Below are 16,988 nucleotides of genomic sequence, written 5' to 3'. Positions count from 1 at the left end.
TACTAAGTAAAACTCAGGTACTCAAAGTTTAGGTACTTCTAATTGTGAAAATTTAATAAGTATTTAATATGTAGATTTACTTGATAGTGAAAACCACACAATACACAATCTTACGGACATTATTGATGAATATCTTGAGGACAGCTTTGATGGATATCTTATGCACCACCTTAATATATCTTGAGGACATCCTCGATAGATATCTTGTGGACATCCATGATGGATATCTTACAGACATTCTTGATGGGGGTCTTAAGAACATCCATAAACATCTTAAGAACAACCTTGACGGAAATCTCATGGGCAGCCTTGATGTATATCTTGTGGACATCCTTGATGGTTATCTTAGGGACATATGTGATGGATATCTTACAGACATTCTTGATGGGGCTTTTAAAAGCATTCTTGATGAACATCTCAAGTACAACCTTGACAGAAATGCTATGCACAGCCTTGATGGATATCTTATGGACATCCTTGATGGACATCCCAGGGACATCCTTGGATATCTTACAGACATGCTTGATAAGTATCTTTAGGTCAACCTTGATGAACATATCAAGGACAGCCTTGATGGATATCTTCTGGACATCCTTGTTGGACATCTCGGAGACATCCTTAGATATCTTCATTCTTGATTGGTATCTTAAGGTCAACCTTGATGATCATCTCAAGGACAACTTTGACAGAAATCTTATGGACAGCTTTGATGGATATCTTGTGAACATCTTTGATGGACAGCTCAGGGACATTCTTGGATATCTTACAGACATTCTTGATGACTATCTTAAGGACAACCTTGATAAACATCTCAAGAACAACCTTGACAGAAATCTTATGGACAGCCTTGATAGATATCTTGTGGACATCCTTGATGGACATCTCAGGGACCTCCTTGGATATCTCACAGACATTCTTGAGGGTATATCAAGGACAACCTTGATGAACACCTCAAGAACAACCTTGACAGAAATCTTAGGGACATCCTTGGATGTCTTAGAGACATTCTTGATTAGTATCTTCAGATCAACCTTGATGAACATTTCAATTACAACCATGACAGAAATCTAATGGACAGCCTTGATGGATATCTTGTGGACATCCTTGGATATCTTACAGACATTCTTGATGAGTATCTTAAGATCAACCTTGATGAACATTTCAAGTACAACCTTGACAGAAATCTTATGGACATCCTTGATGGACGTCTCAGGGACATCCTTGGATATCTTGCAGACATTCTTGATGAGTATCTTTAGGTCAACCTTGATGAACATCTCAAGGAGCATTTCGACAGAAATTGTATGGACAGTCTTGATGAACATCTTAGGGAGATCCTTGGATATTTTACACATTCTTGATGGGTATCTTAAGGTCAACCTTGATGAACATTTCAAGGACAACCTTGACGAAAGTGTTATGGACGTTCTTAATGGACATCTTACATACATTCTTGATGGATATCTCAGCGACAGCCTTGATGGATATTTTGAAGAGAACCTTGATGAATATTTACGGACAATCTTGATGGGTATTTTACAGACCAGTCCGGGATGTTCATCAGACATCCATAAGTATTCTTTGGAGATGAATTAGACATCCATTGTATATCCGTAAAATCCAGAATGGATATCCATCAGATGTCTGTGTGCTGTTTGTGTTGTATTTTTTAATTTCAGATTGGGATTCCTATTTTTTTGTGGAGAAAGATATACTAGTAGTATTTTTGTACATGGTATAATGAACATTGTTGTAAAGAGTTTTTGAAGGTATTAAAAAATGATAGTCTCATTTCAAAAATAAAAGTTTTATTCATGTTTTTACATTGAAAATCATGAAGTTGATTTTCGTCAACTGATTCAAATATTCTCAACCTTATTACAACTTTTTGTAGTCTTGAAGTAGCAAATTATGAAAAAGACGAAGTATGCAATAAGTATGAAAAATTAAAAATGCTTCAGCCTATAAATATCACCCCTAATGGAAGTCATCGGAATCAACCACTCAAAATTCTAAAGTCAAATTCTCACAATATAACAGTTATGACCTAACCTAAAATGCCAATAGACAAATCAAATAATGAACATAAAAATACATTGGCACTTCTCATCACATTTTTTACAACAGGAAATGCGGGTTGAATTTTTTTTCAGTTCTGATAAAATTCCTGAATATTGACCGTGGGATCGAACTTTATTTCAACGTCCCCTAATTCGTTCTTAGCCTTCTGTGCGTTTTCCAAAATCCGCCTCAAATTCACTTCTGTATCGTTTGTATGCAAAGCACACCTGAAAAAAAAAACGTGGATGACGTTCGACATTAAAAAATATCACGTCATTAGTTCAAAATGTCAATTTCGAAGTATACATATACAGGGTGTTCCAAATCAAGTCGGAACCGTTACATTAATTCATTAACAAGAGTGTCGGAAGAGTTTTTCGATGATCTTGATCTGGAGGCGCGTCAGCTGATCTATTTTCAGCAGGGTGGAGCACCAGCACATAATTTCAGTGGCGTAAAAATAATGTTGCGAGATTGTTTTGGAAACAGATGAATTGCTACAAATGGTCATGTTAAGTGGCCTCCTCGTTGACCAGACATGACACCTCTAGAATTTTATTTTTTGGGGATTTCTGAGAAATGAGGTGTACGAAATAAAACATAGCAATGTCGATGAACTGAAAGATTATATTGAAACTATAATAATTAATAGAATTCATAGCTGAATTGTGGGCCCAAATATTATGTGTTCAACAAGAAGGCAGTGTTTTTGAATATTTACTCGATATTTTATAGCTCTTTATTGGCCAAAACAAAGAAATTTTTTCTACTAGTGAAAGAAATAAATATTTCCACACAAGTCGCTCATTTTCAACTTTAGAAAGAAATGCGATACAAGCTTTGTTGTTGAGAATGTTATTACGAACCGAAATGCAAGATAAAATACAGGGTGTTGCATTTAATGAAATATAATTTTATGAAATATTTTGAAAACACGACTGTCACTTTTTTTTGTCTTTTAGCACCAATAATAACGGAGTTGGCAGTGGTGCCGACGTAATTTGGAACACCCTGTGTAAAGAATATATCAATTAATTGAGACAAAAATCAGTTCAGGATGTTTTGGGATAATGATGATGATAATGATGATATTCATCAATATTTTTCAATGAAAACATACGGATTTTTTATTCTTTTGATTTTTCGTTTTACTTTTTTCATTAAACTATAAAAAACAGGGTGTGGGTACTTACGCACGAAAGAACTCGTACTTCTTTGCCGTGACAAGATAAAAATCTTTCAAAAAATTTTATCCTTCGCTCGATCTTACGTTTTTAGAAAAAACGACACTGATAATAGAAAAAAAGGATTTTTTTGCATTGAAAGTTTTATTATAACTCATTTTCTAGTTGAAAAAAAAGTATATTTGAATTTCATAAAATTAAACAATCATGTAAAAATTTATTTTAGTAAATAAATAATACATACCGTCAACTAACCTCAAATTCTACGAACGTACTCAAAGTAATATGTAAAAATCACTTTTATCACTTATAATTACAGTAAATTATCTTCAAATCAATAAATTGTTAATAAAATCAGTCACCACGATATATTACTTGAAAAAATACATATTTATGTATATTTTCTTTTGAATGATGCAACTAATTTTCCTTTATTTTCAGTATTTCAATATTAACATATGTCAGAAAAAGGATTTGAAGCTTTATAACTTCCATTTATTATAAGCGAGCCCTTTCGACAGCTGGCAATACTATAATCTTCCTGGTTCTCCTCAGGCTGAACATTTTATCTTCTTGTTTGTTCTTTTATGCAGTTAAAATGTCTCAGTGCAGGTACTGCAGGTAAATTTGCCTATATTTGGGTTACATCACGTAATATCCTCTGTGTTGGATTTTCTCTAGGTTCACTGTTTCTAGAAATATGTATTGTATTGTGTAATATATTGAATGTTAGGTCTTGTGTTTTGATTTGTATTGGTACTCGATACGTGAATTATGACTTTTAAATTCATGGATGTTTAAGTTTTCCCAGATGTCCACATGGTTTCCTTTATTGACTTGTTTAAGGGGTTTTTGTTCTCTGATGGGGGAAAGTTATGTTAGGATTTTAAACAAAATTTTTCCCCACCAGAGAACATAAAACTCATGAAACAAGTTAATAAAGGAATCCATATGGACTGGGAAAACTTAAACATCCGTAAATTTAAAAGTCATAATTCACTTATCGAGGAACAAATACAAATCAAAACACAAGACCTAACATTCAATATACAATACAATAAAATACAAATTCCTAAAACCAGTGAACCTAGAGAAAATTCAACACAGAGAATGTTACCTGGAGTAACTCATACAGGCAAATTTACCTGTAAGTACCTGCACTGACGCATTCTAACCGCATAAAAGAACAAACAAGGAGATAAAACGTTCAGTCTGAGTAGAGTCAGGAAGATATTAGCACTCCCAGCTGTCGAAAGCGCTCACATATAATAAATAAACGTTATAAAGCTTCAAATCCTTTTTGTGACATATGTCAATATTCAAAATGTATATTTATATGTATTTAATTTGGACTAATACAAAACTTTGAAGTGAAAGACATTTTTTGAGGACTGGCGGCCCCCTACGCCGGTAACCAGGCTGGATGTCGACAGATTCGACCTCAGTACGATAATAGATGTGTTATTTGTGAAAGTCATATTAAGAGAACTGGCGGCCCCCTAGTAAAAAAATAAAGAGTTTTTATAAAAGTGAATGAGAAAACTTAAGGTGGCAGCAGTGACTCGAGCAAGACAACTGCGCCCCCAGACGAAGTTTCTGTTCACTATGGACGGCAGTCTGGCCAAATGCGCCCGATTGAGCAGCAACAGCCATATAAATTAAAGAAGAAGAAGAAGCTAACTTCACGGTGTCGTTTTTTTGTGACGGTGTGAGCCAGATCATGAAAATTCACTCTCTTCATGTTTTTCTAAAGCGCCAAAAGAATTATAACTTCAAAAAGCTGATTCTGACATTTTTTAAACCTTTTGTAACTTTCAATCATCCACTTTGTTTTGCAACAGAAATCAACTCAAATTTATTGCTCTGAAGTCCTGGAAATATGAAATAGGTACTTTGAAAACAGTATTCAATTAATTTATTCAAAATGATTTTTTATTTTGTCCTCCTGACAGCACGAATCCTGTTTCAAATTTACTTGTCCTGGATTGGTTTATTCTCGTCAGAGAACCCGCAAAATTTAAAAAAATGCTCAATTTTGTAGTTTTTTCGAATTGAATTGATGTTTGCGCTGAACAAAAAGAATAAAGAAAACAATAAAATCCACTTACTTTCCTTCCCCGAAATGGGAATAATCCTGGATAGCAGCTCCGCATAAATAGCACATTTTGGCACCGCAGTTGCAAGTCATCTTGTTGCAGCCTGACGTTTTGATGAAAGGTTTATGGCAGCTGTAACAAGTTCTGGACAAAAAAAAAGATGCCCGTGACTCAAAGTGAATATTTTTCAAATGGTGAGTTGTTCACCGATAATAAAAATTGCAGAATTGGACCAATATTGACGTTTCGTCATTTATTCAGTCACCTTCAGATCATATACAAAGAGAAATATTTTTAAACGAGACAGGAAATATATAATTTCGACTCAAATGCCAAAATAATAATTTAGAATTGGCAATTTCCAGTTTGAAGTCAGAATGACATAGAATGGGTTGTTTGAAACTTGAACTTCTAAATCTATTGTCAGAATTCAATGTCCAGAAACCTTTCAGATCATAATTATGTTGACATTCAAAGTCAGAATTCTGACTTTGAATTCTAATTCAAAATCAGAATCTTGTGTTTGAAGTGAAAGTTCGGAAATTTGACTTTCGATGCAGACTTCCAACAATGAAGTCATAATTTTGACTTTGAACTCAAGATTCTCGTTGAATTGGGAATTTGAAATTCAAAGTCAGAATTCTTACTATAAATTATACTTTAAAGTTGGAATCTTGAGTTTGAAATCAAAGTTTGGAAATTTTGACTTTAAAAGCAGTATGTCCAGTCAAAATTACATAAAATTTGAGCCTTTGAGTCACGCCATTTCGATTTCTCGTTGAAAACGGTAACTTTTAATATGAATTCCGACTTTCAACCCGAAATTTCACCTATGAAGTCAGAATTTTGACTTTGAACTCAAGATTCTGATTGAATTGGGAATTTGAAGTTCAAAGTCAGGATTCTAACAAAAAATTCTACTTCAAAGTGGAAATCTTGTGTTTGCCATTGAAGTCCGCCATTTTCTTTCTTGTTGAACATGATAATTTTCAATATAAATTCCGATTTTGAACCTGAAATTCTAACTATGATGTCAGAATTTTGACTTTGAACTGAAGATTTTGATTCAAATGGGAATTTGAAGTTCAAAGTCAAAATTCTGACTTCTACTTCAAAGTCGGAAACTTGTGTTTGAAGTCAGAGTTCGGAATTTTGACTTTTAGTCAAAATTTCATAAAATGTGAGCCATTGAAATGCAGTATTTTGAGTTCTTGTTAAAAATGATAACTTCTAATACGAATTCCGACTTTCAACCCGAAATTCCACCTATGAAGTCAGAATTTTGACTTTGAACTCAAGATTCTGAATGAATTGGGAATTTGAAGTTTCAAAGTCAGGATTCTAACAAAAAATTCTACTTCAAAGTCGAAATCTTGTGTTTGAATTCAAAGGTCAGAATTTAAGTGAAAATTACATACAATGTGAGCCGAAATTCCAAGTCAGAATTTTGACTTTGAAAAAAATTCTACTTCAAAGTCAAAATTTTGTGTTTGAATCCAAAGTTCGGGATTTTGACTTTTAGTCAAAATTACATAAAATGTGAGCCATTGAAGTGCGCTATTTTCTTTCTTGTTGAAAATAATAATTTTCAATATAAATTCCGATTTTAAACCCGAAATTCCAACTATGAAGTCAAAATTTTCACTTTTAACTCAAGATTCTGATTGAATTAAGAATTTGACATTTAGAGTCAGAATTCTGACTATAAATTCTACTTCAAAGTCAGAATCTTACATAGAATATGAATCGTTGAAAACCGCCATTTTGATTTTCCGTTAAAAATGATAACTTTGAATGTCCATTCAGACTTTTAACCCAAAATTCAATTATGAAGTCAGAATTTTTACTTTGAACTCTAGATTCTGATTGAATTGGGAATTTGGCATTCAAAGTCAGAATTCTGACAATAAATTCTACTTCAAAGTCGATTTCTTGGCTTTGAAGTCAAAGTTCAGAACTTTGGACTTTCACGACAAAATTTACAAATCAGTCAAAAACTACATAAAACGTTAGCCTTTGAAGTGCGACTTTTTGATTTTACCATAAAAAATTTTAACTTTGAACATGAATTCTGATTTTCAACCCGACATTCCAACTATGATGCCAGAATTTTGACTTTGAACTGAAGATTATGATACAATTGGGAATTTGAAGTTCAAAGTCAAAATTCTAACTAAAAATTCTACTTCAATGTCGAAATCATGTGTTTGAAGTCAGAGTTTTGACTTTTAATCAAAATTACATAAAATGTAAGCCTTTGAAGTGCGCCATTTTGATTTCCCGTTAAAAATGATAACTTTGAATGTGAATTCCGACTTTTAATCCAAAATTCAACTATGAAGTCAGAATTTTGACTTTGAACTCTGGATTCTGATTGAATTGTGAATTTGACATTCGAAGTCAGAATTCTGGCAATGAATTCTATTTCAGAGTCGAATTCTTGGCTTTGAAGTCAAAGTTCAGAACTTTGGCTCTCACAGCAGAATTTACAATTCAGTCAAAAACTACATAAAACGTTAGCCTTTGAAGTGCGAAATTTTGATTTCCCATAAAAAATGTTAACTTTGAACATAGATTCTGATTTTCAACCCGACATTACAACTATGATGCCAGAATTTTTACTTTGAACTCAAGATTCTCGTTGAATTGGGAATTTGAAGTTCAAAGTCAAAATTCTAACTAAAAATTCTACTTCAATGTCGGAATCTTGTGTTTGAAGTCAGAGTTTTGACTTTTAATCAAAATTACATAAAGTGAGCCTTTGAAGTGCGCCATTTTGATTTCCCGTTAAAAATGATAACTTTGAATGTGAATTCCGACTTTTAACCCAAAATTCAACTATGAAGTCAGAGTTTTGACTTTGAACTCTGGATTCTGATTGAATTGTGAATTTGACAATCGAAGTCAGAATTCTGGCAATGAATTCTATTTCAAAGTCGAATTCTTGGCTTTGAAGTCAAAGTTCAGAACTTTGGCTCTCACAGCAGAATTTACAATTCAGTCAAAAACTACATAAAACGTTAGCCTTTGAAGTGCGAAATTTTGATTTCCCATAAAAAATGTTAACTTTGAACATGAATTCTGATTTTCAACCCTACATTCCAACTATGATGCCAGAATTTTGACTTTGAACTGAAGATTCTAATACAATTGGGAATTTGAAGTTCAAAGTCAAAATTCTAACTAAAAATTCTACTTCAATGTCGGAATATTGTGTTTGAAGTCAGAGTTTTGACTATTAATCAAAATTACATAAAATGTGAGCCTTTGAAATGCGCCATTTCCCGTTAAAAATGATAACTTTGAATGTGAATTCCGACTTTTAACCCAAAATTCAACTATGAAGTCAGAATTCTGACTTTGAATGTCACGGCAGAATTTACAATTCAGTCAAAAACTACATAAAATGTTAGCCCTTGAAGTGCGAAATTTTGATTTCCCATAAAAAATGATAATTTTGAATATGAATTCTGACTTTCAACCCGACATTTCAAGTACAAAGTCAGAATTTTGACTCTGAATTCAAAGTTCTGATTGAACTGGGAATTGAAATTCAAAGTCAGAATTTCATGTTCCTTGGTAGGTTTATAACCTTCCACAGTCTGAAAAATTTACAAATATAGATCAACAGAGAATCAGCTCGAGAGTAACGAAGGTCAAACCAAAAAAACATCAAGAAAAATCAATACCTCCTCAATATGAAGTCTTTCACATAATTTCATGCTTTGAATCGAAGTTCTGACTTGTGAGCTCATCAAACGGGCCATTTTTTTACAAGAAATTGATGATATGTCTGAATGAGCTCATATTCGATGCACATCCGACTTTGAATTCTGAATTTTGACTTTGAAGTGAAAAATCTTATTTCGACATTCGACTTATGAAAATCTTCAATCCCTTTGAAGACCTTCGTGTATTTAAATATTGCAAGTATTTCCCATTATATTCAATACTTCCCATTAGCCAGAGGATGACTGAATAAACAGCCAAAACGTCAACATTACCAGAACAATATTTCTAGTTCACAAAAACCTCTCACCTAGTCAAAGCTTCAGTCATCTTGTTCTCGATAAAGGTCCTTCTTCTCACGTCCTCATCGTACTCGATTTCGTTGCACCGCAACGGAATATGCGACTTGTGCCTGCACTGCCTGCACGACTCGATCAAACATTCTTCGTTGATGCACTTAAAAATCTTCTCGTTCTCAGGCAGGACCATGGCGAAATCGCAGAAGGGGCAAGTCTCGAGGCCGTCGACGTTCGCCTTTTTGATCTCCTCGCTGGCAGACCTTTGTGTCAGGCGTTCGAAGATATTTTTCGGTAGGACCATCTACGGAATTAAAGGATATCGGTGTATGACAATTATAATGATATTGTTGTTTATTCGTTCTTTAGGATCATACGTAATGACACAGAAGTCAATAATATAATATAGACGTGGAGAAACTGAAACAGTTGAGTCGGATATATGCAGTGTGTTCTTTGAAACGAGTTTCAATGGCATGCTTAGTCTGACCGATGTATTTTTTGTAAGGGCTTATTTCCTATATTCCGGACTTCCCATTTTCCGAAATCTTGTCTTTAGGGTTACCCAACATTTGTTGAAGTGAGCAAGAAGTTTTGAAATCTATGTTCTATGACCGTTCTCAAAGGTATGTTGAGCAAACACTAGATTTTTCTGGTCTTTAAAATCGAATATGCGGCGTGTTCTTTGAAAAGAATTTTATTGGCTCGCTTAGTCTGACCAATATATATTTGTAACAGTACTAACAGCTTTCTCATAAATCAAAAACCGAAGTCAATGCAAATGAAGTCGCGGGTATTAGCTAATATGAAAAAATATGTAAAACAATAATTAAATTATATAATGATTATATGAATTCATATGAAATTGACGGACATGGAGACATCTCAAGATTACTACAAAATATTGGACACGAGGTTGAAAAATTCTACCAAAATAACTTCACTTTGGGAAACAACAAGCATAGGAAAAGGCAAATAATTCAATACAAATACATTATCAATTGTATATCCCTGGTTTGTCTAACCAGAATAAATTTCAGGCCTATAGGGGGGGGCAGTAAAGGGTACAGAGAAGATTGGGGTGCGTTGAAGTGTTTTAGGGGGGCGATGGCTAATTTAAAAATGTGTTTTGCTTTTAACACAAACTTTACCGCTCCTTTACGCTTAACGCGCGCTTCCTCATGTAACGCCATCTAGGGGACTAGACATTAACTATTTCCTGTCAATAGTTGTCAAACTGTACAATAGATGGCGGTAGATGGCAGATTTTTCTCTTTTTCTGGCCTCTCATACATTCCTTAGTTACTTGCATTTTCCCACTGCAGTCTATTTTTTCTTTATAGACTCATCATTCTTTATCTCTCCATTTTTGTGTTCCTCTCTATTCCTCCCCCCCTTCCCTTCCAAAAGACTATATTTTCCCACTTTCCTCTACCCAGATTTTTCTCTTTTTCTGGCCTCTATACGCTCCTTTGTTGTTTTATTCAACTCTTCAGCTTGGTTCCTTTCTCTACGAATCTTTCTCATTATTGCTTCCTTCATTTCTTTCTCTTTATCTCATGAGAGCTGCTTTCTTTTTTTCAATATTTTCTGTGTTTCTCTCTTGCTACTATATTTCCTGCTTCTTCATCCTGGCTTTCTTCTCATTTTCTTAGACAACTTTCATAATGAGTACTTTTTCTGAAATATGCCCTTATCTAACATCCAATTCCAATAATGTCGATATATTTACGTACAGCGCCATCTGCCCATGAATAGATCAAGCAATAATGTCGGTATATCAAGGAGGTTACATACAGCGTCATCTACCCGCGAATAGATCAATCAATAATGTAGATATATCAGGGTTACGTACAGCGCCATCTTCCCGCGAATAGATCAAGCAATAATGTCGATATATCAAGGAGGTTACATACAGCGCCATCTACCCGCGAATAGATCAAGCAATAATGTCGATAATTCTGTCAAATACAGATCCTGAGCTTGAGAGTTACAAACAAACTGACATACAAACAAACAGACATACAGGTGAAGCTAATATAAAGCATGTAAAAACAACAATTTTGAGAGTAAGCTAAGGTGAAGACCTGTGGAATAATGGAAGAGAAACACAGTATTTGAAATACAATGAAAAAGCAAAATAGCAAATAGGGGCCACCCACCTGCAAAGTTTGAAAGCTGAACTCGGCCCCGCAATTGTTGAAACAAGGGAATTTGATTTCCCCTTTACCGATGACGTTTTCCGTCCCAGTTTTGACGCAATCCTTGCAGAAGACGCAGTCCTTCATGCAAAAGTAGCACTCTTCGGGAATCAGCTCATCGTCAAAGCAAGTCTGACACGTTTCGAGAAGGTTGTATTTTCTAGCTTCTTCTTTGGCAAGTCGATAGGAATCGTCCCTCATTTTGATCATTCTCTTTATGAGCTTGCGGTTCCTCAAATAAGTCACCTGAAAATATAATTTATACAATCATATAAAGTGAAATGATGGATGCTCAATTTTTTGGATTATGAATATTTATTGCCAAAAAAATCAACAAGGTTGCTTAATTTTTTCTATTCCCTTTTTCCCCAGTTTAAAACTAGTTATTACAAAAAAAAAATCATCATTTTTTTCCAAGATTACAGCTTTTTTCAGTTCTACCTTTTCAATTTTCCAAAACTTTTAAGTTACCATCTTATGATTCACTATTGTTGAATGTGACCTTAATTCTCTTTCCATATGATCCCACATATCTTTTAAAATCTTTCAATAAAACTAGATTTAATTTAAAATATATTTTTTGGAATTGGTATTTTTTATTTCTTCAGCCCCCGGTTTTTCTTTTTCTCTCTCCTAGCTTTTCTCTTTCCATTATCCTCTTTTTTTTCACTTTCCATATCTTACGCATTTCACATACCTCACTTTTTCCATAGCTTTGTCCTTCAATACCTATTTACCTCGTTCCAAAACTCTTTTTTTTTTCTTTTTAAATATATGTCTGTTTTGTTATAGTTTCGTCAATTTTTTTCTCTTGCTGTCTCTACCATATTTCCCAGAATTTGAAGATTCCTTATAAAATCATCTCTCTTGATATCTCCCTCTGTTGTGACCTGCAGCTTTCGAATCACCTCTATATCCCTAACTTCTTAGATCTTTTTTCTCTAGTTTTCTCTATAGGTCAATTTATTTCCTAGTTTTTTCATCTCTATTATTCTTTAGATCCCTCATCTTTTCTAATCCAGCATATCTCTAGTCCTATCTCTCCAATTTCTAGTTATCCTGTTCTGATTCCTTTCTCTCTCTCTATCCAAGGTTTCTATACCCAAGTTACTTCTTTTGTTGTTGTCTCATACCATTTCCCACCCATTTTCTTATCCAGGGGTTTTCTATTGTTTTCTGGGTTTGTCATCTATCTTTCTCTTCTCTAATTCATCAGTATTGATGTGTCTGTTCTTATTTTTTCCTCTAATTTCCTCATTCACTTCAAAGTCCCCTATTCAGTTTTCTCTCTCTTACTTTCCCTCAAAGTCCCTCTCCACAATTTCTCTTTTACTCTTTACCGCTTTTCTTCTCTCTCCTAGTCTTTCTCTTCTATTTCTCTTTCAGTCTGTCCCTGTCTCAGTTTCTTTCCTCTAGTTCTCTCTTCTTCTCCCTTAGTCTCTCTTCCTCTCTTTTTCTCTTATTCTCTCTCACTTTCGCTCTCTTCCACACATTTTCTCTTCCCCTTCCCAACCTAGTTTTTCATTAAGTTCAAATCCAACATCTCTCTACATTTTCTAATTCTCTCCTTTCTGTTTCCTTAGTGTTACTCTTAATTTTTTTATGTTTTCTTACTAAATGTTCCACCATCACAACAGCTTTCTCATTCAAATATTCCTATCTCATGAAGATACCTCTTCTTACATTTTATTCATCGTTTTTTCTGACTCTCACCCCTATTTCTCTATTAGTCGGTCCCTCTCTTCTTCTCCCTCATTCTCTTTCCTTCATTTCTCTTTCAGTCTATCCCTGTCTTAGTCCCTTTTCCCTATTCTTTCTCAGTCTGTCCTTCTCTTCTTCTCTCTGTCTCGCTTTCTTTCTTTTTCTCCTTTCCCTCTCACTTCTTCTCTCTCCCTCACTTTCTCTATTCCCCTTCTCACCCAAATGTTTTCTACCTAATTTTTTATTTAGATGACATCCAACAGTTCACCATTCAGATCTCTCTCTCTCTCTCTCCCTCCTATTCTTACTTTACTGATTCTCTCCTCATTTCCTCTCTCATCCAACTATCTCTGTTCATCCAGTCTTTTTGCAGTCCCTCATCCGAATTTCTCTCTTGGTCTGTCCCTCTCTTCTCTCTTTTAGTCTCATTCCTTTATTTCACTTTTCTGTCTCTCTTCCCCATTTTTATCTTAGTATGTCCCTCTCTTATCCTCTCTCTTAGTCTCTCTCCTTTATTTCTCTTTTATCCTATCTCTCCCTTAGTTTCCACTATTTATCTATTCTCTCTCTCTTTCATTTATCTTTTAGTCTATCCTTCTCTTAGTCTGTCCCACTCTTCTCTGTCTCGCTCCCCTTCTTTTTACCTCTTTCCCCTTTCATTCTCTCACTTCTTCTCATGCATTTTTTCCATTTCTAGATAATTCATCAAGTTTCTCATTATTTCATACATATCTGGTCATTCTTACATATTATTTGTTTTAGTCCAATCTGTCTGTCATCCTCTTTCAGTTTTTCTCTCTCTCTCTCTACTTATGATCTCTTCAAAATTAAATTCTACCAAGTCTTTTTCTCCCTCCACCCTTCTCTCATTTCTCCGATACTTACCACTTGCAGCAAACCAACATTTGAGGTGTCTCCCTCCTGTTCGAAAGGTCGTGCCTTCTTCAGACTCCTGCCCAGCTTGTCGAGGCAATCGCACACCTCCACCAAGTTCTTATTTTTCCACTTGAACACCTTCTCGATGTAGCTTCTCCGCGTGAGACGGTACTGATTGAGGAGGAACGCCATTGCGTACCTCACGTCGTTCTCATCGACATCGTCAGCGAGAGCGAGTTTTCTTTTGGGGTCGGAAAATAAAGTCACCGGGTCTGGAACAGCTTCTAGATACTTGTCGACGTTGAATCTGGTTTTGTAGATTGCCAGCTCGTCGTTTTCTTTTTTCGTTCTGTAAAAATGTGGGTTTTGTATTTGTTTGTTGCGACTGCAAAAGGACTATTTTGTTCAGGAATACTTGGTTTATCATGTAACTATTCATTCTGGGTAATTTCGAATGAAACTAGTGCATCAATCATAAATACAAACTGTACTTTGGAATTATAGAGATAAATTTATCGTAACCCCTATTCTGACACATTCATTAATGTTTCAAGCAGGATTACGTCTGTAATTTTTATTAAGATAAATACTTATAGTTGTCTTACTTCAGATAGTCCTGCATGGTAGGATAGTCATGTTTTTCGACAGCATTTTGTACAAACTCGCTCAGAGCTTGTGGAGGCAACAAAGCAAATTTACGAGCTTCTTCCTCTAAATACGAAGGGTCTGCATCTGGGAAAGTATCTTTCAACTCCATCCAAATTGTGATGGGATCTACTTGAACCATTTCGTAACCATCTGAAAATAATTAATAATATGTATAAGTAGTTTCTACTTTGAACTAGACAATGCTACAAAAATAAATGTAATTTCACGATCACCTACTTGTGAAAGTATACTCAAGAATATTCAGAAGGAAAAGAGAGCTTCGAGATCTATAGATAAAATATTTAATTCGTTTTTTTGTCACAACAGGTATGCTTCTAGTTCCAGGGGAATTTGCAGATTCCTCAATACTATTTATTGATCGTGCTAAGGTAGAGAAAATAACAGAATTTAAACTCACTCTGATTGAACTCTTCCATGGCCCTATCTAAACTGAAATTCGGGGGTTTCTCTTGACAATAGTCAGAAAGAAATTGTGGATCACAATCCGGATATATTAAAGCTAGACTCCGCTTCAGTTCTTCATTAACTGATGTTTCTACAGTTGGCACTATCTGCGGAATGGGGCCTTGCGCTCCATCACCTAAAAGTCGAATACCTAAAGAGTGATGGAATTTGAAATTGAAAATACATCGACGTGGAGATATTTTTTTAAAAGAGATTATTCCATGGGAAACATACTTACTATTGATACTGGTAAAAAAATCCACCAGTAAAGCCTACATTCAAATATATGAACATTGAATTACATAGAAATTATTTTCTCGCTTTCACACGAGAATGAATGGTTTCCGTACAAATAATCAGTATTCTTACATTCGAAAGTGAAATACAATTCTAACCTAATCTCATATGGAGTTCTTCAAAAACTTATCTTACTTAACCTAACTTACCTACCCGACAATAAATTGATCATATTTTCTATTTTTCCTTCTTGACTGTCTAGAGGGTTTTGTTCTTCCACTATCATTATGATGTCTCTTATATTTTCTAAAGGAATCTGCGGGAATATTTCACCCAGCATCCTTTCGAAATTAATTTCTGTGGAATCTTCCTCTTCCATTACAAACTAAAAGGAACTTGCAAGTATCTGAAAGGAATAGAAGGTATACTGAAAAATAAGTCTTATTGAAGGTTATGTTTTATATGTGCAAAATTATTATACTGTTACCCTTTCTTTTGTTAAATGCACATGAATAAGAACAATTGAATTTTAAATTTGAAATAGAAACATCTAAATTAATAAGGTTCAAATATCAAGTGTATTTTTGTTCTCATACGTACGTAGCGTAAAGACAAAAACAAAAGAACAACACTGATAAATATTAATTATCCAGTTATGGCACTGTTATTCAAAAAAGGGGAAAATACAGCTGATAACTTTTTGTAACTAATAACTCTCCGGAAAAACCCTGTTACTGTTACAACAAAACACAAACTCTCTGTACTTCACTAAACTTCGTCTTCATGTTCTTCATAGAAATCATAGATCGTAGTTACCGTTCCGTTTTTTTTAAATGTCAAAATATTGAACTTGCGTCTAGAGACAGCAATCGCCTGGAACAACATAATGGGCAGGCAAAATCATTGATATTTATGATTTAAAATAGAACCTTGAATATTATTTTAAACTGTTTGATAAAATATGAAATTCTTTTTTCAATGTAGTAGTCATTTACTCCAAATTCAATAAGGCGGAAATATGACGTCTCCTATGGATATAATGTCAAAAAACTTGATGTGGTGAGAACGGAAGACAAAGTTTGCTCAGTTTTCCGAAGTTTCGGAAAATAACCTTTCTCCGTTCTCAAAACACAAAAGTTCACCTTAAAACTCTCCATTAACTCTGAAATGATCCATTTTCACTGAGCTATTTGAAATACAATTAATATCTGCTGAAAGAATATATGCGGATTCTTTGAGTTTTCTAATTTTTTAATTAATAATTTTTATTTCACAACATTTTATTGCTTGATCACCAGTCAATTCAAAAATACGCTCCGCTATCTCCGATCCTGTTATCTGTTTTCTCATTATATATTCACAATGCCATTTATTCTCACATCTAAGGGTTTAAAAGTTTTACCTTTATAACTTTTTCCACAAAAACAAGGTAGGTATATTGTAAAATGTAAAGGTAATGAAGAGAGCATGTTGAAAAATATTTTTGTACGTACA

At 34.3% G+C, this 16,988-nt stretch overlaps 1 protein-coding gene across 1 annotated transcript; it reads right to left on the bottom strand.

Annotated features, from left to right (window-relative positions):
- Nucleotides 1-1,791: 1,791 nt before the first annotated feature.
- On the bottom strand, nucleotides 1,792-16,301 carry LOC111511671 (E3 ubiquitin-protein ligase RNF216). The gene is made up of 9 exons (XM_023167703.2): nucleotides 16,095-16,301; nucleotides 15,708-15,900; nucleotides 15,211-15,393; nucleotides 14,750-14,942; nucleotides 14,154-14,493; nucleotides 11,529-11,813; nucleotides 9,381-9,670; nucleotides 5,354-5,485; nucleotides 1,792-2,288 (listed from the first exon to the last, which is right to left on the bottom strand). The coding sequence occupies exons 2-9, from the start codon at nucleotides 15,871-15,873 to the stop codon at nucleotides 2,150-2,152; spliced, it is 1,728 nt and encodes a 575-aa protein (XP_023023471.2). The 5' UTR covers nucleotides 15,874-15,900; nucleotides 16,095-16,301; the 3' UTR covers nucleotides 1,792-2,149.
- Nucleotides 16,302-16,988: the final 687 nt, after the last annotated feature.

Source organism: Leptinotarsa decemlineata, unplaced genomic scaffold, assembly GCF_025532065.1.
Source record: "Leptinotarsa decemlineata unplaced genomic scaffold, Ldec_3_MD MMD2_P_RNA_scaffold_12, whole genome shotgun sequence".
NCBI lineage: Eukaryota > Metazoa > Arthropoda > Insecta > Coleoptera > Chrysomelidae > Leptinotarsa > Leptinotarsa decemlineata.
The sequence above is the reverse complement of the archived record's forward strand: the minus strand, read 5'-3'. Positions and strand labels throughout refer to the sequence as shown.